Consider the following 23339-nt stretch of genomic DNA (forward strand, 5'->3'; position numbering starts at 1 on the left):
GAACGAATCATATCAGTATAAATATCCTAGTCATGGTAATATACTACCGTTTTGTTAAATGTTACCATTGAGGGAAACTGGGCAATATATAGAAGGCATTCCTCTGTATTATTTCTTACAGGTATATATGAATGTACAATTATCTCAATTTTTTAAGAATGCAATTATTAACTACATGAAAATCAAAATACTATGTAATAAAGAAAAGTAACTACAGCAAACTATTTGGTCTATGAATAGTACGTATATAATTTTTTAAAAAATCAAAATACTGGGGGCGCCTGGGTGGCACAGCAGTTAAGCATCCGCCTTCGGCTCAGGGCGTGATCCCGGAGTTATGGGATTGAGCCCCACATCAGGCTCTTACGCTATGAGCCTGCTTCTTCCTCTCCCACTCCCCCTGCTTGTGTTCCCTCTCTCTCTGGCTGTCTCTATCTCTGTCAAATAAATAAAATCTTTAAAAAAAAAAATCAAAATACTGAAAAACAATCTAATTAAAATTACAACTATATTGGAAAGGTGTGAGGGAAATGTGCTTGTACATGATGGGATAAGGGGAGGTGGGGCTGAAAAAGATAGCAAATAACCTTATCTTCCATAAAGTCAACTGGTAATGCCTAAAACTGAAAAATCAAAAAACAGCAATAGTAGCGTGTTATTTAGATGTGAGGAAACAAAATTTTTACATCTATTAAAATAGTTGAGAAGAGCTAACTACAGAGTTAGAAGTTTATAGAGGCTGGGGAAGAAAGTCAAGAGAGTATTTCCTTTTCGGGGGTGGTCACAACATAGATGTACATTTGTTTGAGGCATAATGTCATACAATTCAAATGCCATACAATCCATTTATTTAAAGTATACACCTTAGTGGTTTCTGGTATATTCACAGTTGTGCAATCATCACCACAATCAATTTTAGAACATTTTCATCTCCCCAAAAAGAAACCCAATACCATTAGCGGTCACTGCCTATTTCCTCCCTTGTCCTGAGATAGATAGGTAAGATACATGTCTCACCTTGATTTTGTGTAAAGCAAGTCAACATTGCCTTCAGTAGTTTTTACTGATGTTCTTTTGCTTTGTTCTCATAGACCTCTGTTAGAGGCAATGAATTCTCTGACAGTTGTTGGGGAATGTTATAGGCAACTTCATCAAACAATTATTCCACAACTCCTGTTGCTCCACTTTTATAATTTTGCTGAGTTCAAAACAAACCAAATTAAGTCCAGTTACCTCACCCCTAACAACAATATGTATAAGGCAGGGAAAAATCTACGAAATCCTGCCATGATTTTATGGTTTACGGTGCTGAATGACAGAGCCTTTGCAGACATCAATACTTTGAACTGTTCTTTTGCTTGCCACTATCCCCAGGCCATTCTTGACAATGTGCCTTAGTAATATTCAGGATGGGTGAGCATAAAATGTACTTCGTTCAAAAAATGGTGGGAGAGGGCACCTGGGTGGCTCAGTCAGTTAAGCATCTGCCTTTAGCTCGGGTGGTGATCCCAGGGATCCTGGATCCCCGCCCAGCAAAGAGCCTGCTTCTTCCTCTGCCTCTGCCGCTCCCCCTGCTTGTGCTTTCTCACTCTCTCTCTATCAAATAAATACGTGAAATATTAAAAAAAAAAAAAGTGGTGGGAGAGTGATTTTGAAGCTGAAGGTGGGAAGGGCAGGCTCTCTACTGCAGGCTGCTCTTGAGCACATCATCTTGAAGAAAAAAGCACATCTAGAAGCTAAAGATCTGGAAAGTGATCCCCATAACTATCCATGCCAAAGACCTTTGGAAAGGCTCTGAACCCCCAAGGTACCTGAACAACAGTTAAGCTCACCACTCTAATGTAGCATGCTCTCTTTCACCTCCAAGCCTTCACTAATCTATTCCATAGAGCCAAAATTCTCTTCCCCAGCTTTCTCCCGACCCCACAACTACCACTTTCACCAGTCTAATTTCTGTTTGTCCTTCTGGCCTCAGCTCATGTGCTATGTCCCTGGAATGCCTCTTCTAATGCCCTAGGTGAGAGGATGAGTCCCCTGCTAGGACTTCCATAGCATCTCGGTCTCCTATGTTGACATTCATTACACTGTATTACCACTGACTGCTAACTTTCCAGTCTTTCTGTAAGGAAAAAGAAGATAAAAACATGGAGGGAGGCAAATCATAAAGGACCCTTAACTACAGAGAACGAACTAGGGCAGCGGGTGGGGGGATATGCTAAATGGGTGATAGGCTTTAAGGAGGGCACTTGTGATGAACGCTGGACGTTGTATGAATCACTAAATTCTACTCCTGAAACCAATACTGCACTAGATGTTAAGTAACTTGAACTTTAATAAAAACTTGGAAGAAAAAAAAAACTTTCCTATCTTCCTTATAAGTTTGGGGACAAGGACCACATTCATCACTCTATCCCACAAGAGCCAAGGCCTAGCACATAGTAGGTATTCAAGAAATTCCTGTTGAAACAACAAATGAAGCAAGAAATATGAGGAGTCCTTTGTGAGGGTGATCAGCCTAGAAAGCATGCAATCAACAGTTCTCTCCTTTTGTAAGAAAAATCCTGGGGCTCTTGGCTCCTCATTGAAGGTTTCTTCCAACTCAGGAGCCATTGGCTTTACTGTCCCACATGTTTGGTGGCAACTATTCAGTCCTGCAGCAACACATTTTCACCAGCCCCGCTTCCTTCATCTGATGAGGGGGGGGGGGTCAATGGGCCCAGCTGTTGAATTAATTCCATCATGGTGGTCTGGGACTAGGCAGAATCATGTTGGTGGCCAGAATAGTTTCCAAGAGGCACACTATACCATGCAGGGCCATAGGAGAAAACACGAAGGTTGGTCCCAGGCAGAAAGAGTGCAGAGACTATTTTTCTATAACAAGCTTTGTAGAGTCATTTGACTCTTTAAATATATGCATTAATATATATTTTAGGTAAAAATTTGATTTTAAAAACTTTTCTACTCTACTTTTCTTAAAAGTTCAGGAGTGATAGGGAGAAATTAACAGATAAAAATTTAAGTGATTAAACAGAGTATGTTAATATTGATCATCTTATCTTGCCTATACTAGTGTCCTAAGGATAGGTCTATGTCAGTTCCATAGTTTTATAATCCTCAGTAGTAGCTACCATATCACTAAGCATCTTGTAAATACTCACTCTACAGTTTTTCTTTATAGAGTAGATGGCATTATGTTGTTAATATATAACAAAATCCAGATTATCACAGGAACTGTGGATTCCATATAATAATGATTGAGGCATTCACGGAATAAAGCAAATCTTAGGGAAGCTGTTTTTTTATGCCCAGCACCCCCATTTTCAAAAAATTTTTTAATCTGAAAGTCTTGAAAACTGGCATGGTATATAAATAATATTCTCTATCCACAAATTAAAAGATTCAGAATCTACAAATACTACCAAAAAGGTAAAAAAAAAAAATTTTTTTTCAAACCAAGGAACAGACTTTTAACTACAGAGAACAAACTAATGGTTACCAGAGGGTAGGTGGGTGGGGGGATGGGTGACATAGGTGTAGGGGATTAAGAGTACACGTACCATGATGAACACTGAATAATGTATAGAATTGTTGAATCACTATAGTGTACATTTGAAACTAATAAAACACTGTATGTTAACTATACTGGACTTAAAATTAAAAACTTAATAAAAATTTTTTTCAGTTTTATTGAGGTAAAATTGACAAATAAAATTGTAGGATATTTAAAGTATATAACATATTGACCTGATAGACATTGTGAAAGGATTCTCACCATCCACTTAATTCATACATGCATAACATCACATATAGGAAGGTAAAATTTAATATATAAAATTTAACATCTTCTGTCACAACTTCAAAATAATTTCTCAATAATCTCATAATTCTATTTTATCTCTACTTCTAAAATGAAGAATGCTCCATTAAATGACGACAATGATTAAAATTTTTAAATTTCAGGTACAGAACTATTGAATCAATAAATTGTACATCTTAAACTAATATAACACTGTATATTAACTGTATTGGAATCAAAATAAAAATCAAATTTTAAAAAATTTTTGGATTTCAACAATCTTTTCAGAAATATCCCACACTACCTCCAAATAAACATCTATATGGGTCAAAAATACATTAACTTATTTTTGAAAAGAAAGTGACACAGCAAAATGGGTAAAAGTACTAGTTCAGGTAAGCTGTAACAAGTTTGAAGGATATAGAACAAAATATTAACAGTGATTATCTCTGAGGACAGACGATACAGTTAGTGATCAGTCCATTCATTACTTTTCCTTTCCACCTAGCTATGCAATTTTTCTGAAATGTACATATTAAAATAATTTAAATTTAAAAGTCATAATGAAAAATAGCTCTCCTATAATGAACTCATAACACAGCAGAGATGCTCCTAAAATATCCCCTGAAAGTCAGTAACAAAAGCTAGAGGAATAAGCCTTCAAATTAAATGAAAGGTCACAAACAAAAAGGAGAAAGGAGAAACATAGTGAACCCATAACTTCTCTTAATAAACACAGCAGAGAACTATGTTTCAAATCTTTCTGCATCTTCTTAATTACACAAAGAAGTAACCTGCAGAAACACTTGCACTATACTATGCATTATTATCACCTTCAATATTATTTTCTAAAAAGTATTTTAAAACTGTCACATAAAATTCTTAGCACTTACTGCTGTAAGGCCTTCATTATTACAAATGTTGACATCAGCACTGTATTCTAATAATTTACTCATGCATTTCTTCTGCCTGAAAAGAAAAAAGAGACACAGATAACTGGTAAGAGAAAAATAAGCAAATGACAATTATTTTACTGAAATACTGACTACACTCAACATTAACTGATGGCAAGTATCAATCTATAGGTTTTTAAACAAACATTAAAACATTTGAAATAAAATGAAAAATTGGACATATAAAAAATATGTAACAGTGTATATGTAATAGCATATTATGTACCATATGTTACATATATGGTATTAACATATGGATATACTACATATATGGTACTATATATGATATATACAGAACAGATACTAAATAGAGTATGTACGTGTATATGTTACTATTTACTCAATTAGATCATAAATTTCAAGCCATGAATTGTGTATTTCTTTAATAAACTCAATATTAAGCACAGCTAGCTGCTCTCAATGAAACTCAATAAAACTTTACTATTAATTATTCAATCTTTTAAGTTAATAGCTAAAATTTTTATTAACTGAATAAATCTTTTTAAAGTGGAACAAATTACTTTTCTAGCTTTGGTTTTTGTATCTGAAATGAAATTAAATGTCATTTAAAAACAGCATTATAATCAAAGAAAAGAAAGAGAAAGTTCTGAGTAAACTTGTAAGTTCAACATTTACAAATCTTATCTAATACACTGTTCTGAACACCGTAGTTAATAAATCTTCAATAATCCTGAGACAACAGACCAGACAGCCCTATTAAAATTAATACATTGTTTACAACATGTGTTTGTGTGACAACTGGATTTCGAAAACATCTTCAAGAGCCTGTCTTAGACTACTGGCATATGGCCAAAATAAACACTTAGGTGGAAATGAGCCGGGAAATAGTCCCAAGGAGGTGTTTAGGAGGAGCCGATAAAGAAAAGGAGCAATCCATAATGCTCCCTATCCCAAAAATGAATCACAAAAGACAGAGAGCACGATGAGAGAAATGCATGCTTTTTTTCTCATTTAACAATCATTATTGATACTTTATAGAATCTCAGTATGTCAAAACAATTCACTAAATGAGCACTTATTTTGCCAAGAATTAGAGCTAAAATATTAATTAATACATGGGCTTTGCCCTTTATGAGGTCACAACCTAGCCCAAAAAATACAGAAAAAAATCATGTTTCAAATTTGACCAAAATGCAACCTAAGAATACACAACAATTTTGAAGTCTTTTTTTTTTTTTTAACAATCTCGTATAATCATGAGCAACACTGGATCCTCCTGTACAGGAAGCAACTATTTTCCTGCCCAGATATTGCAACAATTATGGGAAGCTTATGGTAACCCAAATGACACAGGGGCAAACCATCCTAGTGCTCGGTGGTAGCTTAATGGGTCTTCTACTGGAAAGGAGGGCAATTAAGCACCAACGCACCCAGCACTAACGGTTAAAGAGAGGAATAATAAAACAGGCCAGAAGAATTATACTACTCATCTAATGATAACTGAGGGATCAAAACAAAAAACAAACTCCCAAAAACTGATGGCCAAGCAAAAGGGGCAGAAGTCCCCTCCAACTTCTGCTTCAATCTAGACAAATTTGAACTCATAAAGAAATTGTAATAAAAAGCTATTTCTGAAAACATCAGAAGCTACGGGAAGTAACATGTACTCAAGCTACTCAGCAAACATTTATGGAGCAACTCTAAGTTGTACAAGGCACCCAGTAACAAAAACTAAAATAGTCAAGTACTAAATATCAAAATTAATCTTTAGAGAAACAGAAAGGCATCCAAATTAGATATTACGTTAGGGTTACAAACTCTTCTTATTCCTTCCCTCCTCACTGACTTGCCGTGTGAATCAAGTGATTTCTGTCATATTTCTTCACCTTTAAATGTAACAGTCTCCAACTTTAATGTTCTCACACACCCACCCAAAAAAAGATAAATATGTAAGGTGATAGTGATGGATGTGTTTATTAACTAAATGCAAGGAATCCTTTCACAATGTATAGGTCTATCAAATCATAACGATGTATGCTTTAAAAATCTTGTAATTCTGTTGCTTATACCTCAACAAAGTTAGAAGAAGAAAAAAAGTAATAATCTCCTAAATGACTTAAGTCTCTGACTACAATGGCAATAGATATTTCATCCCCACATTGCATTAATCTCTTTCCACTTGCAGTTGCTGAGATATTTTTCTACGTGTAATTTTTTGAAAGAGCTTTGTCACTATCCTACCAATGCTTGGGATAATGTATCTAGATCTGAGATCAATTCAGCAAGGAATTAATTCAACAAGATCTATCACCTTGGGTGTGACACCCTACAAACAAAACCAGTGTGGCTAATTATTATAAAACCAGTTGTTTAATCAGCACATTGATACCTTGTTACCTATCAGAACAGTGGACAACTGGTTCACATGCTAAATCAAGAAATGGATCAGACAAAACAGGATCAAAGGAGTATGCCTTTCCCCTGTCCAACCTAGATATCACTATGGTTCTTATATTTTTGGTTCCACTTCAATCCTTGTATGCAAAAATTTGGTCTCAGAATGATGCAGTATACAATTTTAGTCCCATATCTCAGTTAGGCAACTACATCAACTACCTAGAATTCCAGGTCAAAACAGGAAACAAAAATATTTTCAAGAGTAATCAAAAAAAGAGGGGCATCTGGGTGGCTCAGTCAGTTAAGGATCTGCCTTCGACTTATGTCATGATCTCAGGGTCCTGGAATTGGACGCAGCAGGGAGTCTGCTCCTCCCTCTCCCTCTGCCCCTCTCTCTCGCGCCACTGATGCTCTATCTCAAATAAATAAATAAAATCTTTAAAAAAAAAGAGAGAGAAAGTAAACAAAAAAAGAAACACATAGGAATATACCTTTGTGTGTATGTGTGTGTGAGAGAAACAGGGGGAGGGACAGAGGGGGGTAGGGGCAAAGGGAGAGGGAGAGAGCAAATCTTAAGCAGGTTCCATGTCCAGCACAGAGCCCAATACCAGGCTGGATCTCACAACCCTGAGACCATGACCTGAGCTGAAATCAAGAGCTTGAAGCTTAACCAACTGAGCCACCCAGGTGCCCCAGCAATATACTTTTATATATATGTTTTATATCATTTGAAACATGTTTATAAATATAAGTTCTTCAAACACTGAGTCAAATGCTACTTATCTCATTTTAAACATAATTCTAGGCGTTTGGTATGGTTTCTGAATCCAACAGAATTTTGTTTAAAGATTTACTTATTTTAGAGAGACAGCGCACACACATACACACTCCCACACAAGAGAGGGGGGAGGGGTAGATGGGGGGAGAGAATCACAAGCAAACTCCCTGCTGAGTGTGGAGCCCAATGTGGGGCTCGATCCCAGGACCCTGAGATCATGATCTGAGCTGAAATCAAGAGTCGGACACTTAACCAACTGAGCCTGGGTCCCCAGGCACCCCTCAGCCCAAAAGAATTTTAAGATGTAAAAAATAGTGGTAAGTAGAGGCAGACACAGAGATGTGACATCTGAAATTCTCAACAAAAAAGGGAGAAAGAAAGCCATAAAAAGTATAGTAGAGTTTAAAATAGCACACAATGGGGGTGCCTGGGAGGCTCAGTCAGCTAAGTGTCTGATTCTTGGTTTCAACTCAGGTCATGATCTCAGGGTCCTGAGACGGAGCCCCAAGTCGTAGGCCCCATGCTCAGCAGGGAGTCTGCTTGATAGACTCTCCCTTTGCCCCTGCCTCCACTCTCTCCCTCAAGCATCTCTCTTTCTCTTTCTCTCTCAAATAAATAATTTTTTTAAAAAATAAAATAAAATAAAACAGCACACAATAACATAAAGCTGCTCATAATGAAGACCAGAGTTATCAGGAAAAGGCAAAAATATATTTACATTTTGGAAATACTACCTTGATAAGGGGAAAAATTATTTAATAAAAAATTTCAAAAGGAAGAGTACTAAAGACATTATTTATTTAGAAAAATTTTGTCATAATTAAAAGGAAAAATAACCTTTGGCACTGAAAGGAGTAAGCTACCCTAATTTCGAAAGCTTACTATGGTATAGCCCATTCTCAAAAAGTTATAAATAAGCTGGGTATATTTATTCTGTCTTTAATCCCATCAATAAAATTAACTGAATAAGCAATTTAGAAAATAAGGTATGGAAGTAGATGTGGAAAAGAATGGTCAGGAAAAAGGACACCAAAAAAAGAGGTGACAATGACGCTTTTTAGAAAATAAAATATCATTATAATACAAGTAAAAATGAACTTCAAGAATATTTTCAAGAAAAAAGTATTAGTAAACAATTTAATAAATTGTTAAATATGATAGTTATTTAAATATTGAATATAATTACCCACAATCCTCTTCCCAAGGCAAATATTAGTAAAAAAAAAAAAAATCACCAAATCAAGAGTGCCTTGAATACTCATAACTGATAATACAACTTAAGCTACTCAAGGAGACAAAATATTTACCCATTTCTAGCTGCCAAATGAAGAGGTGTACAGCCTGAAATATCTTGATAGTTAGGATTTGCTCCTTTCTTTAATAGCAGGACCAAGCATTCCACCGATCCACAACTAAAACAATATTAAAAACAGTTCAGATACATTCAATAAACAGCCACAGTGACATACCTTAATTAAAAAAACAAAAAGCTCTATTACACACATTATTTTTGAGGTCCGTTATTCACCTACAATTTGATTTAACTTGTCACAAATAGTAAATATCCTCTACTTTCAAAAAGGTACATTCTATTATGAAAGCTATAAAGTATTTGAGATGCTCAAATAAAGCAAAATAAAGTATTAATACATAAAAGAAACACAGTATTCTCAATTTTTTGGCCTTCCAGAAGCCAAATTTATTATGAAAAATTAATTTTAACATATCTACCTAAGTCCTGAAAGGAAGTTAGATATCAATAATTGATTGACTACATGCTGGAAGATTATGGATAAAAATCATTCTCACACCTAAGTAAAAAATATAAAGTCAATGGCTTCATGTGCAGTTAACATATAAAATGTCATACTGGTAGGATGAGAGAAAAACGTCAGTGAATGTACCCTCTCAAGTACATGCAGGAAAGACAACCTACTGATCTGCTCTACAGCAAGCTAAGATAGTAGATGTGAGACTTGAGTCTGGTCTCAAGGTTAACATATCTAGAAAAGAATGCAAACAGAGCACACTATGCTCTAAACAGAATAAAGAACCATTCAGCAGTCCGTTCTCATCTCTTCCCATAAATATTGTGGGACAACACTGATCCAAGGCTTACTGATCACTGTGCTAGACCAGACTATAATCCAAAATATCTTCCTTCTTACTTTGCTGCAATGTGAAGCAAGCTTCTTTTCACACGTCCAAATGCATAATTGACGTCAAACTTTGAATTTGATAGTAGCTCAGAAACAGACCTAAGCCAAAAGAAAATAAAAGTCAATATGTTAAAAAAAAATGCTTTTTAAACATATTAACTCAAGTTAATAGCCCTTCAGTTACTCTAACCAATTATCCAAAAAGTTCTGTCCTACATCAACAAAAAAACAAAGCACTATTCTCTAAGCATAGCATGGTAGCCAGCACAGTTTCATTCAAAAAACAACTGCACTGGGGCACCTGGGTAGCTCAGTCAGTTAAGCGTCTGCCTTCGGCTCAGGTCATGATCCCAGGATCCTGGAATGGAGCCCCGCATCAGGCTCCCTGCTCAGTGAGGAGTCTGCTTCTCCCTCTCCCTCTCCCTCTGCCTCTCCCCCAGCTTGTGCTCTGTCTCTCTTGCTCTCAAATAAAATCTTAAAAACAAAAACAAACAAAAAAAACTGCACTGACCTATAAACTGGTGTTGAAGTTTTCCTCATCTACTGATCTGTATCATCTGCTCTGAAGACACCTAAGTTGGCTTCAATTCCTCCTAGATTCTTGAGAAACAGAGTTGGGCTGGCTGCTCCCCTTGCAAAACGTATAGCCTATCTATATTAATTTTGGCCAAATAAAAATCAGATTTAAACATGTTTTAGTTGTATCACACAGGAAGTTTAAAGCAAAAAATTATTTATATTTTAAACTTGTTTCAAAACAGTTTCCTTGTCACCTTATTATACCAACTACCCAATGGCTAACCATAGCAGTGCCTGCTACAAGTATAAACATCTTATCACCCAGCCAGATAACTATACTTCATATGAGCCCTGTAAAAAGAGTGTCCACACTACATCAATCAAAAGAACAACAAAGTAGAACATTAGGAAGTAAGCTGTCCATCAGCCCTATCCTTTTGCAATAAAGATCAGTAGTGATCTCTGATTGCAACCATCACCATGTTTTTTCTGTCAGTGACCAACTGAATAACTTAATATCTGATAATTTGTTGAGAACATCTCTTACCATAGAATTTTACAATTGAGATAGACCTTGGATAATCCTGGTTTTTATTTCACAGACAATAAACTGTAACAGAGGTTAAGTAACGTGTCCCTGGACAACATCTATGATCAAACTGTGTGTGTGCTTGTATGTGTACATAACATAGGTAAACTTATAATTCTCATATTTTTGAGGGTTTTTTTTAGTTTTGGGGGGTTTTGTTTCTTTCTTTCTTTTTTAAAGTAGGCTCCACATGCAGTGTGGAGTCTAACATGGGGCTTGAACTCATGACCCTAAGATCAAGACCTGAGCTGAGATCAAGAGTCGGACGCTTAACCAACTGAGCCACCCAGGCACCCTTCTTTTGTATATTTATACAAAAAGCATAAATTTGAAATAGGCACTCACCTGTGTTGATCAGCCATAACCATTGGCATTAATGTATAAACAGCAGTTTCGTTATCTGAGTAAAAAACAAAACAAAACAAAAACTAAACAAAAAACATAAAAAGAATTAATTTACGTCCTATTTTTTCCCCAAAGGGTGATATTTAAAACTACCTCAGAGTTTTCTTAATTACATATAAAAAGTGAGAAGAGGTGAAAGAAGGCTAAAGATAGTGCAGAATACCAGAAGCATTTCAAAATTTGCAACAATGCAGAATTTCTTATTCTAATGCTAGGCCCCTTTACATCATCACCAAAATGCTTAGGTTCTGGATTTGACGGAGAAAATGAGACCTAATATTTTCTGTAGCTTTATCAACAGAAATTTCTTTTACTTCCAAAAAAGTGTTTACTGACTTCATGTTTTATCAAACTTACATGTAGTTTGGAGGAACTTTAAGCATATATAGGTATTTTATATACATATATATGTTAAAATAATTCTAAAACATTAAATATACTTAGTACTTGCTTCTTGCCAATATTATAACAAAGTAAATTATTTTAGAAGCTTTTACAAAACAGCATTAAAATCTTACTTTCCCGTTACTTTACACTATTCACATTTTCAGTTATATCTTTTATAGAATAAGTTCACAGAAATAGGACCCAAAGAGAGAGGTTAAAAGTCAACAATATCTATGATATTAGACTATACTTATGTAAATTTCAGCTTTGTTTGGATTTATTTTTATATATTACTAATGGTCATTTCTCAAATCAATGCATTTTAGAGGTTTATGGTTTTTTGTAAGTTATTTACAGAGAAGTAACTCTGACAACTCTTAAAACATTAATGCCAATGCTAAAATTAAAGAGTTAAAGTTTCAGGAGGAAAAAGGGTTTTTGCATCGTATCAAAGTATCTCCCCAAAATACTAATTACAAAGGAAAACAGTAAATTTACAGTGGAGAACCCAGCAAATACCACCCTGACCAACTGATAAACAGCAATACCACCAGATATAATACATAGTGTTATCATGTAATATCATGTAGCCTCTGATACGATCCACTAAGAACAGCACATCATGAAAAAAGATCAGACAAACCTGGGTACTTTTATGCAACTTTTCTGTAAGTCTTGTATTACTTAAAATAAAAAGTTTTAACAAAAGAAGAAAAAAGGGGAATTGTTATCATTAAAAGAGTCTTAAGAAATGATCAACCAAGTATAGTATGTGGACTCTGGGTACTTATCCAAACACACCAACTGTAAGAGAATGTTTCTGCAAGAAGAAAACTTAATAAGGACTTGATGATAATAAAAATTATTGTCGGGGCGCCTGGGTGGCACAGCGGTTAAGCGTCTGCCTTCGGCTCAGGGCGTGATCCCGGCGTTGTGGGATCGAGCCCCACGTCAGGCTCCTCCGCTATGAGTCTGCTTCTTCCTCTCCCACTCCCCCTGCTTGTGTTCCCTCTCTCGCTGGCTGTCTCTATCTCTGTCTAACAAATAAATAAAATCTTTAAAAAAAAAAAATGATTGTCATTTGTGTCGGCTCTACCAATCGTATTGTGATTATGTTTGAAAAAAGCAGTTTACATATTTAGAAATATATACTGAAGAAATATACACCAGGGAGAAGGAAAAAAGTTATCACCATTTCTTCACATCTTTGTTCATTATTTCACTATGTGTAAGTATATCCCTGAAAAGCAATTTAGTCCTAGTCAGGACTGTTCACAAGTTCAGCATACAGAAGCAACAACTCTTTCACTACAAAAAAATAATAATACCAAAAAATCCTAGTCCTAGAAGCCCAAAAGTTTTAAATGATTATCTTAAAGGCACTGTTCTAAACATTTTACATGCATCATTTCTTTTATCCTATCACTTTATGAAGTAGGTACTATTATTATCACCATTTTACAAATGAAAAAACTAAGCACTAAATTAAGTAACAAACTGTGTGATGGTAGCATTAAGTCATTAAGCTTGAATTCAAACCTGGCTGATTCCAGAGCCCACACAGAAAAAATCTTATAGTACACCCGGTATACTACATACAGTAACCAAAAGGTCTACAATACAATACTTAGTCTTTTATGTGCAATACACTCTAATTTGTTTTATTCTCTTCTATTTCATTTTTTAAAATGCTGACTGCACTAAATTGTTCTCATTAACTACCAGTGAATCACCACCAGCAGTTGAAAAATACTCCACTCAGCCTCACTGGGCATAGCAACATTTTTTATCTCTCATGTGATACATGCCCCAACAAACATCTGAACTTCCAAACCATGACAATTTCATTAAGTCTCTCCATAATAAACAAAGTCATAAACAGGAAGTACCCTTATTTTTAATTTTAACTTATAAATCAAGTTAGTACATAATTTAAAGTGAGCATGAGCTTCATAAGGTTTGCATGGGTTTTATTTAATAGGGTGTTTATTTAGACAAAATTTAGATATAGATCTCACTTTTTAATTTACATATAACCTTATAAAAATATAGCTCACATACACTAAATGGTATGAGAAAATAAATATAACCACAACTATGATGCTAGGAGGAGACTATCCAGGAAATAGTATACTATGAAAGAACAGAATAAAATTTGTTCTCATGTGCTTCATTCTCCACACTCAGGAACATACCTTAAGAACTAGGTATATAATTAAAGTTTTCAGAGTGATAAAAAAAAAAGCTTAATCTCTCACTTTTTTAGATATGTTGGCCATTTTGATTAGTTGATAAAGTTCCAGGACTCCACAACTAAAAGGAAACCTTAAAGAATAGGGGGCTCAGATTCATTATATTATATACTATTTCTCTTTAAACCAGCAAATGGGGGTAATTTTTAAAAAACTGATTATCACCCTAAGCAACATTCAAATATAGGTTAATATGGGCTCAAGTTCCATTATCTTACAACACAAGCTACATTCACTGTAAATTCAGTAATTTAAGACTATTTTCCCACATAATCAAACAAAATAAACCAATTTTTTAAAGTCCACTGAGAATCCATATCCCTAGAGTTATTTCTTTCTCTTCACTTCCTGTCTCACAAGAATATTCCTATATTAGCCCTGCCCAGGATGACTCAACAACCTGCACTCCATTATTTAGTGATATTACTTCACAGTAATACACAGGTTTTCATCATCCCAAAGAAACATAAATGTGTTCTACCAGAATCCAATACAGTAAATCAAATCTGCAGCTTAATCCTATGCAACAAAGTTAATTTTGGAGTAAAAGCTGATTAAAAACTTTCTAACCTTAATAATGTGTTCCAATTAGATGCTTATTAATCACTGAATTCCAATACAGCAAAATAAGTAGCTGAAGATTTTCTAAATTTAGAGAGGTCTCAGAACTTTCGTGCAATCTTTAAAATGCAAGCACAACAATCCGGATTTATATAACTAGATTTTTATAACACATACATATATGTACTTGAAAGAGCCAATCTCAGAGAATTCAAAAAGAAAGATCCATCAGAACTTAGGAACAGGGGCGCCTGGGTGGCACAGCGGTTAAGCGTCTGCCTTCGGCTCAGGGCATGATCCCGGAGTTATGGGATCGAGCCCCACATCAGGCTCTTCCACTATGAGCCTGCTTCTTCCTCTCCCACTCCCCCTGCTTGTGTTCCCTCTCTCTCTGGCTGTCCCTATCTCTGTCGAATAAATAAATAAAATTAAAAAAAAAAAAAAGAACTTAGGGACAAAGGAACAAGGATGAGCAGATTCATTTTAATGAAAGAAAAACAAATGAAAGCCAAGATGCCACTCTTGCCTAGCAACATGGGAAAATGTTTCATTTTTACTTACTACTCTAGTTTCCAGGGACTCTCAAGACTGTTGGTGGAATTTTCTAAAGAGTTGAGAGGTTGAGACTCAGAGCTTTAAAAATGTTGACATAATTAGATCTGTAATTCCTCTTCCACTTATTAATCCTGAAGAAAGACTTAGAGGAAGACTAAGACTTAAAAACTACAAAGCTGCTCCTCATAAAATCTAGTATCAAAACAAAAATTAAATTCACTATTTGTTACACGTTTCCTATGAAATTGTGCAATGTCATTAGGCATATTTATAGATATTTTTTAAAAGTGATGTTTTCTAAGAGCAAAATAAAAGACTATGTACAGTATGATCTTAATTTGGTAGAGAAAAACAGAAAAAATAATAGAAGGAATAAAGAATATATGAACATTGTTACTGAATGGAAGAATAACAGATTTTTTAATTTTTCCTTCTTCTTGAAATTTTCTACAATGAAAATATATTACTTAATTTTAAGACCAGGAAACATTATCAAAGTCTTCTAAATCATATTTGTGTAAAAAATAGTGGGATTTAAACTAAGCAACACAATTGCCAATTCAATGAAACTGTGCATGCTGTGTTCTTCACTAACCCATACGAATAATTTGTATGGATTCAAAGGTAAAAGTTGGAAAGAAAACACAGAAAGTAGTTCAACTTGGAAGTCTAGTTATCAAAATCATAATCATTTTCAGACAACTATTTCATACTAGCAAAGTACCAAGTAGAAAATTATTTTTCAGAAAGTCTCACAAATCATCCCTATTCTTAATCCCAAGTAGAGAAATTTTTTCATGAAAATTATCCCCAAAGTTCCCAGTCCCACATTTATTAGATGACTCTCTCCGAAGGTCTCCTATAACCTACAAATCACCTCTCCAGCAGCAATTCAAAGAAAGTTTTCAAAAATGAAAGCTACACTAATACAATGCATTAAAAAAAAAAAAATCACCAGCCTTAACCTCCTAACCCTTCTCTCACCGGGGCACAGGGAACAGAAAGCCTCCTAGAGGAAGCACTACCATCTCCCACTGCCACTAAAAAGTGAGAATTCATGAGGCTGCAAACAAAACGGCTTTATTGCTCACCTTCTTTACTGCTAGCGCTTTACCTGCTCTAAAGAAACCGGGGCACAACGAACTAAAATTCCTGAACTACAAGGATCATGCCTTATTCCTCTCTGTGGAAGGAAGGTTCCCAACCCACACGTAGGTCTGATAAATGAATGAAGACAGGCTGGCATAGTTTCAAAGTGTATGTATACACAAGCACAGTACTTTAAGAGTACATATTTGATACTTAACACCCTTTTATTTGTGTTTATTGTCAAAATATCAAAACACAGTACTCTCCATTTCTGAAAAGAAAAGAAAGGCTACTTGATTCCCGCTCTGCAGCTTAAAGTAAAAAAAACACTATTTTGGTGCATCTCTCTACCCCCAGTTATCAACGACTGTAAAATGACCCACAACTGTAATGTTTTCTGAATCCGGGTCTCCGACATCCGACTATTTCTGCCCCTTTGCCAAAACCCCAAATCGACGGTCGGGAGAGACTTCTTTCCTGCTTCTCCGAGCACCAGGGCCCGCAGAGCCCAGACCCTCCAGCAAACTCCCACCTGCCTGGGTGGGACCAGCGGGCGAGGGGTGGCCGGGGGTTCCAGCCTGGCCCCTCCCAGCTAAGGAAAGTAAATGTGGGCGTTTTCTCGGCTTTGGGTTAGTTTATCCACCCGACCTCGCCCCCCCCCCATCCCCGCCTCCGCCACGCCACGTATGCCCGGAACACCACTACCCCTCGCCCCGCTCACCCTCGGGCAGCTCGACGGTGCGCGCGCGGCGCAGCGAGCGCGTCAGGCGGTTGAGCTGCTCCATCGCTCTCTCCATCCTCGGCGCGCCCTCCGCGCCCACCCCGCCGCCCCGGCGGCCTCCGCGCCCAGCGCCCTACATCCCGCCCCCGGCCCGTTCAGAGGGCGCAGGCACAGACTCGCCCCAGCTAACGTCCGGAGGTGCACGAGCCGCTGGGGACCGCGTCCTGGGTCTGGGAGCCGGGGACAGCCGGACCGACCACTGACGGGACACCGACCGCCACCGCTCGCGCCCTTCCTGCCACCGCCGCCGCTTCCCTCCCGGTTTCGCATGGCCTTCTGGGAACGGTAGTTCAGAGCCAGCCGACCAGCGCGCCTGAGGCGGAGCCACGCTAGGTTCGCCGGTGGCTCCGCGCCCAGACCACGCAGAAGCCCGGGTAAAGAGGCGAGCGGGGGAAGCGAAGCTAAGACTGGGCGTACCCCCAAGTTCCTGGAGAGACTAGCTGTGTGGCCCCACGCCCTCTCCTGCCCTCCAAAGTCGTACAGGAGAGGAGCAGCTTCTTTCAATTCTGTCACTCTCCTATATAGCCGATTGGGGGTTGCACAGTTGTTTGGTTTTTTTTTCCACGTGTGACTTTATTTTTTTTATAATAATTTTTTATTATGTTATGTTAGTCACCATACAGTATATCCTTAGTTTTTGATGTAATGTTCAATGATTCATTATTTGCGGATAACACCCAGTGCACCATGCAATATGTGCCCTCCTTAATACCCAAAACCAGCCTATCCCAGTCCCCCACCCCCCTCCCCTCTGAAGCCCTCAGTTTGTTTCCCCACAGTCCATATTTTCTCATGGTTCATTCCCCTTTCTGTTTACCCCCTCTTCATTCTTCCCTTCCTTCTCCTGCCGATCTTCCTGCTATTTCTTTAATGTTCCATAAATGAGTGAAACCATATAATAATTGTCTTTCTCTGCTTGACTTATTTCACTTAGCATAATCTCCTCCAGTACCGTCCATGTTGCTGCAAATGTGTAATCGTTCGTTCTGATGGCTGAGTAATATTCCATTGTATATATGGACCACATCTTCTTAATCCAGTCATCTGTTGAAAGGCATCTCGGCTCCTACCACAATTTAGCTATTGTGGACAATGCTGCTATGAACATTGGGGTGCATATGGCCCTTCTCTTCACTATGTCTGTATCTTTGTGTAAATACCCAGTAGTGCAATTGCTGGATCATAGGGTAGCTCTATTTTTAACTTTTTAAGGGACCTCCACACTGTTTTCCAAAGTGGCTGTACCAACTTGCATTCCCACCAACAGTGTAAGAGGGATCCCCTTTCTCCACATCCTCTCCAACATTTGTTGTTTCTTGCCTTGTCAATTTTAGCCATTCTAACACATAAGGTGGTATTTCAATGTGGTTTTGATTTGAACTTCCCTGATGGCTAATGATTTTGAACATTTTTTCATGTGTCTGTTAGCCACTTGTATGTCTTCATTAGAAAAGTTTCTGTTCATATCTTCTGCCCATTTTTTGATTTGTTTATTTGTTTCTCGTGTATTGAATTTGAGAAGTTCCTTGTAGATCTTGGATACCAGTCCTTTATCTGTAGTGTCATTTGCAAATATCTTCTCCCATTCCGCGGGCTGCCTCTTAGGTTTTTTTACCGTTTCCTTGGCTGTGCAGAAGCTTTTTATCTTGATGAAGTCCCACAAGTTCATTTTTTCTTTTATTTCTCTTGCCTTTGGAGATGTGTCATGAAAAAAGTTGCTGTGGCTGATGTCAAGGAGGTTGCGGCCTATCTTCTCCTCTATGATTTTGATGGATTCCTGTCTCACATAGAGGTCTTTCATCCATTTGGAGTTTATCTTTGTGTATGGTGTGAGAGAGTGGTCAAGTTTCATTCTTTTGCATGTAGCTGTCCAATTTTCCCAGAACCATTTATTGAAGAGACTGTCTTTTTTCCACTGGATGTTTTTTCCCGCTTTGTCAAAGATTAGTTGCCCAAAGAGCCAAGGGTCCATTTCTGGGTTCTCTATTCTGTTCCATTGGTCTATGTGTCTGTTTTTGTGCCATTTCCATGCTGTCTTTGTTATCACAGCTTTGTAGTATAGCTTGAAATCCGGCATTGTGATGCCCCCAGCTTTGTTTTTCCTTTTCAACAATTCCTTGGCAATTCGGGGCCTTTTCTGGTTCCACACAAATTTAAGGGCTGTTTGTTCCAGTTCTTTGAAAAATGTCATTGGTATTTTGATCGGGATGGCATTGAAAGTGTAGATTGCTCTGGGTAGCATAGACATTTTAACTATGTTAATTCTTCCGATCCATGAGCATGGAATATTTTTCCGTCTTTTTGTGTCTCCGTCAATGTCTTTCAAGAGTGATCTATAGTTCCTAGAATATAGATCCTTTACCTCTCTGGTTAAGTTAATTCTGAGATAATGTATGATTTTTTGGTCCTATTGTAAATGGAATCGATTCTCTAATTTCTCTTTCTTCAGTCTCATTGTTCGTGTATAGAAATGCAACTGATTTCTGAGCATTGATTTTGTATCCCACCACATTACTGAATTGCTCTATAAGTTCTAGTAATTTGGGGGTGGAGTCTTTTGGGTTTTCCATATAGAGTATCATGTCATTTGTGAAGAGAGACAGTTTGACTTCTTCTTTGCCTATTTGAATACCTTTTATCCTTTTTGTTGTCTGACTGCTGTTGCAAGGACTTCTAGTACTATGTTGAATAATAGTGGCGAGAGTGGGCATCCTTGTCGTGTTCCTGATGTTAAGGGAAAGGCTTTCAGCTTTTCTCCATTGAGAATGATATTCGCTATAGGCTTTTCATAGATGGTTTTTATGAAATTGAGGAATGTACCCTCTATCCCTACACTCTGGGGGGTTTTAAGCAGGAAAGGATGCTGTATTTCATCAAATAATTTTTCTGGATCAATTGAGAGGATCATATCGTTCTTGACTCTTTTCTTGTTGATATGATCTATCACGCTGATGGATTTGCGAATGTTGAACCACCCTTGCGTCCCAGGGATGAATCCCACTTGGTCATGATGGATAATCCTTTTAATGTTGGATCCTATTAGCTAGGATCTCGTTGAGAATTTTGGCATCCATATTCATCAGGGAAATCAGTCTGTAATTCTCCTTTTTGATGGGGTCTTTGCCTGGTTTGGGGATCAAGGTAACACTGGCCTCATAGAATGAGTTTGGTAATTTTCCTTCTGTTTCTATTTTTTGAAACAGCTTCGGGAGAATAGGTATTATTTCTTCTTTGAATGTTTGGTAGAATTCCCCGGGGAATCCGTCAGGCCTGGACTCTTGTTTTGGGGAAGGTTTTTGATCACTGCTTCAATGTCTTCATAATGAATCGGTCTGTTTAAATAATCAATTTCTTCCTGTTTCAGTCTTGGTAGTTTATAGGTTTCCAGGAAGGCATCCATTTCTTCCAGGTTGTTTAATTTATTGGCATAAAGCTGTTGATAAAAGTTTCTAATGATCCCTCCTATTTCATTGGTGTTGGTCGTGATCTCTCCCCTTTCATTCATAATTTTATTAATTTGGGTACTTTCTCTATTCTTTTGAATAAGTCTGGCCAGTGGCTTATCGATCTTATTTATTCTTTCAAAGAACCAGCTTCTAGTTCTGTTGATCTGCTCTATTGTGCTCCTGGTTTCTAATTCATTGATCTCTGCTCTAATCGTGATCACCTGCATTCTCGTGCATGGGTTAGGCCTATTCTTCTGTTCCAGCTCCAGCTTCTTGAGGTGAGAATATAAAAACTGCATTTTAGATTTTTCTATTCTTTTGAGTGAGGCTTGGATGGCTATGTATTTTCCCCTTAGGACTGCCTTTGCAGCGCCCCATAGGTTTTGAACCGATGTGTTTTCATTTTCGTTGGTCTCCAAAAATTGTTTAATCTCCTTCTTAATTACCTGGTTTACCCAATCATTCTTGAGCAGGATGGTTCTTAGTTTCCAAGTGTTTGAGTTTCTTCCACATTTTTCCTTGTGATTGAGTTCCGGTTTCAAAGCATTGTGGTCTAAGAATGTGCAGGGAATAATCTCAGTCTTTTGGTATCGGTTGAGACCCGTTTTGTGACCCAGTATATGGTCTATTCTGGAGAAAGTTCCATGAGCATTCGAAAAGAATGAGTATTCTGTTGTTCTGGGGTATAGTGTTCTGTACATATCTATGAGGTCCATCTGGTCCAGTATGTCATTCACAGCTCTTGTTTCTTTGTTGATTTTCTGCTTAGGTGATCTGTCTGTTGCTGAGAGAGGAGTGTTGAGGTCCCCTAATATTAACGTATTAGTATCTATATGTCTCTTTTTTCTGTTTAAGAGTTGGCTTGTTATCTAGCTGCTTCCCTGTTGGGGGCATAGATATTCATAATTGTCTATCCACTTGTTGGATACATCCTTTAAGAATAATATAGTGTCCTTCTGTATCTCTAACTACAGTCTTTAGTTTAAAATCTAATCTGTCTGATATGAGAATTGCTACCCCAGCTTTCTTTTGAGGTCCATTGGCATGAAAAATGGTTTTCCATCCCTTCACTTTCACTCTGGGTGTATCTTTAGGTTCAAAATGAGTCTTTTGTAGACAGCAAATGGATAGGTCATGTCTCTTTATCCAATCGGCAACCCTGTGGCATTTATGGGAGCATTTAGGCCATTCACATTGAGAGTGATTATTGAGAGATTTTTTTTTTTTAAGATTTTTTTTTTTTTATTTGACAGAGAGACAGCCAGCAAGAGAGGGAACACTAGCAGGGGGAGTGCGAGAGGAGGAAGCAGGCTCCCAGCGGAATAGCCTGATGTGGGGCTCGATCCCAGATCACCGGGATCACACCCCGAGCCGAAGGCGGATGCTTAACGACTACGCTACCCAGGCGCCCCGGAGAGATATTATTTTAATGATGTCATGTTGCCTGCGAAATCTTTGTTTCTACAGATTGTAAAATTCTGTTCTGTATCACTCTTGGGGCCTTTTTACTTTTATAGAACCCCCCCTTAATAGCTCTTGTAGGGCTGGCTTGGTGGTCACAAATTCTTTCAGTTTCTACCAATCTTGGAAGGTCCTTATCTCTCCATCAATTCTGAATGACAGCCTTGCTGGATAAAGGATCCTTGGCTGCATGTTCTTCTCAGTTAGAGCTTTGAAAATACCAGGGCGCCTCGGTGGCTCAGTCGTTAAGCATCTGCCTTCAGCCCAGGGCATGATCCCAGGGTCCTGGGACTGAGCCCCGCATCGGGCTCCCTGCTCTGCTGGGAGCCTGCTTCTTCCTCTCGCACTCTCCCTGCTTGTATTCCCTCTCTAGCTGGCTGTGCCTCTCTCTGTCAAATAAATAAATAAAATCTTAAAAAAAAAAAATACCTTGCCAACCCTTCCTGGCCTGCCAGGTCTCTGTAGACATGTCTGACGTTATTCTGATATTCTTCCCTCTATACATAAGGATTTTCTTCCCCCTGGCCGCTTTCAAGACTGTATCCTTGGATCTAATATTTGTGAAATGCACTATGATGTGACGTGGTGTAGATCTGTTCTCATTGATCTTGGGAGGGGTCCTCTCTGCCTCTTGGACATGAATGCTTGCTTCCTTTGCCAGATTAGGGAAGTTCTCAGCTACAATTTGTTCAAATATCTCTTCTAGACCTCTCTTTCTCCAACCCCTCAGGGATACCCATGATTCTGACATTGGAATGTTTCATTGAGTCAGTAATCTCCCATAATCTACATTCTTGAGATTGGATTTTTTTGAGCCAAGTTTTCATTTTTACTTTCTCTTCTACCATCCCATCTTCCAATTCACTAATTCGTTCTTCTGCCTCATTTACCCTGGCCTTCAGAGAGTCTAGTTTATACTGCATTTGATTCACAGCATTTTTAATTTCTGCCAGATTCGCTCTCATTTCCACCCTTAGAGATTCTATATTCTCGTTAATGTTTTCATTAATATTTTTTTCAAGCCTACACATCATCTTGACCATTGTTACTCTGCACTCCATTTCTGACAATTTGGTTATATCCATATCCATCAGTTCTGCGGCAGAGGCCACAGTCTCTGCATCCTTTCTTTGCTGAGGGTTTCTCCTCCTTGTCATTCTGATGAGGAGAGATTGCAGGGATGCCCAGAGCCCAAATTATTGACGAGGACCCACACAGTGTGTACTTGTTTTATAGGGACCTTGGGGATG

At 37.7% G+C, this 23339-nt stretch overlaps 1 protein-coding gene across 3 annotated transcripts in view; it reads right to left on the bottom strand.

Moving 5' to 3' along the window:
• HACE1 (HECT domain and ankyrin repeat containing E3 ubiquitin protein ligase 1) overlaps nucleotides 1-17438 on the bottom strand; it is a 103187-nt gene extending 85749 nt beyond the window's left edge. For 2 of the 3 annotated variants that reach the window (XM_045806983.2, XM_087865345.1), the window contains exons 1-5: nucleotides 17123-17438; nucleotides 11498-11552; nucleotides 10054-10143; nucleotides 9193-9297; nucleotides 4690-4765 (exon numbers count right to left, since the gene is read on the bottom strand). In XM_045806983.2, the coding sequence (XP_045662939.1) occupies nucleotides 4690-4765; nucleotides 9193-9297; nucleotides 10054-10143; nucleotides 11498-11552; nucleotides 17123-17198 (402 nt within the window). In that variant the 5' untranslated portion in view covers nucleotides 17199-17438. Of the gene's footprint in view, nucleotides 1-4689; nucleotides 4766-9192; nucleotides 9298-10053; nucleotides 10144-10555; nucleotides 10697-11497; nucleotides 11553-17122 lie in introns of those variants that run through there. The other variant, XM_045806984.2, reaches the window with a different exon arrangement.
• Between the last annotated feature and the right edge of the window lie 5901 nt (nucleotides 17439-23339).

The sequence above is a fragment of the Ursus americanus genome, chromosome 11, assembly GCF_024610735.1.
Source record: "Ursus americanus isolate L20-20 chromosome 11, mUrsAme1.1.p, whole genome shotgun sequence".
NCBI lineage: Eukaryota > Metazoa > Chordata > Mammalia > Carnivora > Ursidae > Ursus > Ursus americanus.